This window comes from Nematolebias whitei, chromosome 9 (assembly GCF_014905685.2).
Source record: "Nematolebias whitei isolate Nwh7 chromosome 9, NemWhi1, whole genome shotgun sequence".
NCBI classification, from domain to species: Eukaryota; Metazoa; Chordata; class Actinopteri; order Cyprinodontiformes; family Rivulidae; genus Nematolebias; species Nematolebias whitei.
This window is the reverse complement of record NC_056506.1, coordinates 8817214-8819676: the sequence shown is the minus strand read 5'-3', so window position 1 is coordinate 8819676 and position 2463 is coordinate 8817214. Positions and strand designations below refer to the sequence as shown.

Sequence of the window (2463 nt, the reverse complement as noted above, 5' to 3'; positions counted from 1 at the left end):
TCTTGGTCGACTCACATCTCTCTTTTAAGCTCCATGTGGAAAACTTGGTAAAGAAACTGAAAGTTAAACTGGGTTTCTTTTTCAGAAACAGATGCTGTCTAACCCTGAATGCTAGAAAACGCCTTGTATCTGTGACTTTCCTTCCCTCAATTGATTATGGTGACATTATTTACATGAACGCTCCTACAAGAACCCTGCAGATGTTGGATGCTGTCTATCATGGTGCACTAAGATTCATAACTGGCTGTGATTATCGTACCCACCACTGCACCCTGTATTCACTGGTTAACTGGACATCACTAACTTCACGCAGACTCTCTCACTGGTACATTTTCATCTTTAAATCACTTCTTGGTCTGCTGCCTTCTTACATCTCCTCGTACATGTCTCTGCGTGAGTGCAGCTACGGTGTGCGCTCTCAGGACATTATTACCTGCAGTGTTCCTTCAATGAGGACTGAACTAGGCAAAAGGGCCTTCTCCTACTCCGCTCCTGTTTCCTGGAATATCTTACAAAAAGATTTGAAGCTCTCGACCTTGACCTCTCTAAGTGGCTTTAAGAATCTGTTGGACTCCTGGCAATGACCAATGCAGACATGTTCCTGTTTTTAGTTTTCTACATTCGCCTTAGAATCTAGCTGTTTTTTGTTACATTTTTTTAGCCATCCTATTTGTTAAAAAAACAAAAAACTGTAGTATGACTTTTTATAGGGCAGCACGGTGGCACAACTGGTAGAGCTGCTGCCTCTCAGCGAGCAGGTCCCTGGTTCAAACCCCGGTCCAGGAGCCTTTCTGGGTGGAGTTTGCATGTTCTCTCCGTGCATGCATGGGTTTTCTCCGGGTGCTCCGGTTTCCTCCCACAGTCCAAAAACATGCATGTTAGGCTGATTGGTAACTCTAAATTGTCCCTAGGTGTGAGTGAGAGAGTGAATGGTTGTTTGTCTCGTTTGTCTCTATGTGTCCCTGTGATGGACTTGCGACCCGTCCAGGGTGTACCCCGCCCCTCGCACAGTGATTGCTGGACATGGGCACCAGCGACCCCCGTGACCCAAAATGGAATAAGCGGGTAAAGAAAATGGATGGATGGATGACTTTTTATAACTGTTTATTGTTGTTGCTGTTGTCCATTGTTGTCATCTTTTTTTGTTGAAATCAGGTCTCTCTTGTAAATGAGTCCTCGAGGCTCAATGAGATTTACCTGTCTAAATAAAGGTTGATTGATTTAAAAAACTTTAGATTAATTTGTGAATCTTGTGTGACTGAATTATGTTTGTGCACGGATGTGGAGTCACGTGATTCTCAACCTGGGGGGGTGCGACCCCCGGGTGGGGAGGGGTACCAGCGATAACAAAGGGGTCCCATTATGTTTCTGCTCAGCGGCTGTAAAAATGTCAGTTTCTGTGTAAAAACTTTAGAAATTATGTCCTGATTCATACTCAATAATCCAGGTAGAAAAATCTACAAAAGTTAAGTCTGGTCCTCTGGACATTCAAAAAAACAAAACAAAGCAAAACAAACAACAACAAAAAAATGTAGAAATGTTTCGTCTTTCATCCGAAAGACTTCTTTAGTCTGAGGTGCTGTATTCAGCTCAGTCTCTTAAATAGCACCTTCTCAGAGTGGATCAACCAGTTTGCAGCTAACAGCAAAAACCAGCTGCTCACATGATCAAGAAGGACCATCAGCCTAACAATGGATCATTAGCACACTGATGGCTGTTTGCAATTCACAGGGGGCTGAGTGATACTAGCAATAACAGCATTGTAAGAGGGGGACAGTTGAACACGTAGGCCTCCACCCCTGTTTAATGATGGACGGTTTAATTTCACAAAGATGGCCTCCCTTACTCCTCTCTCAAACCATCATTCCTCTCTATCCAGGATGTGAACATCTTCATCCCTGAACGAGTGACCGCTGGGCTGGAGATGAGTGTAGACCACAGAGTCCTGGCCTGATGGTGTTGCTCTTCTGTGCTGGGCCATCCTTTTGACCAGTGGCTGTTTAGTTTTCCGATGAAAGACTGACCACAGCCCTCCTGACACTGAACAGCATACACAATATTACTTTGTTTGTGCCAGGAGACTGGATCTTTGGGATTAACCAGTTTTTGCGGTAATGCGTTTTGGAGTTTAAAAGCCACTGGGATGTTGTGTTTAGAAAATAAACGTCTCAGATTCTCTAATAATCTGCAACATATGGAATGATTACTGATCTTGGTCTGGGTTCCTCCTATTCATCTCATGGCTGACTGGAGTCCTGTTTGGGTTTCTTCTCTGCTTTCAAGAAGGCCCAGTTAGGATATCTACATTGCACTAGAGCAATGTGGGCTGTGATCAGTCTTACATCAGGGAAATTAAACAGCCATTGGCCAAAAGGATGGCACAGCACAGAAGTGTGTGTGTGTGTGTGTGTGTGTGTGTATGTATATATATATATATATATATATATATATATATATATATAT

The 2463-nt window shown here is 43.3% G+C and overlaps 1 protein-coding gene across 1 annotated transcript in view; it reads left to right on the top strand.

Moving 5' to 3' along the window:
• Positions 1 to 2463, top strand: part of gad3 (glutamate decarboxylase 3) — a 54183-nt gene that overhangs the window by 21610 nt on the left and 30110 nt on the right. The window contains exon 13 of the mRNA XM_037682061.1: positions 1750 to 1762. Coding sequence (XP_037537989.1) covers positions 1750 to 1762 — 13 coding nt within the window. The remainder of the gene's footprint in view (positions 1 to 1749; positions 1763 to 2463) is intronic.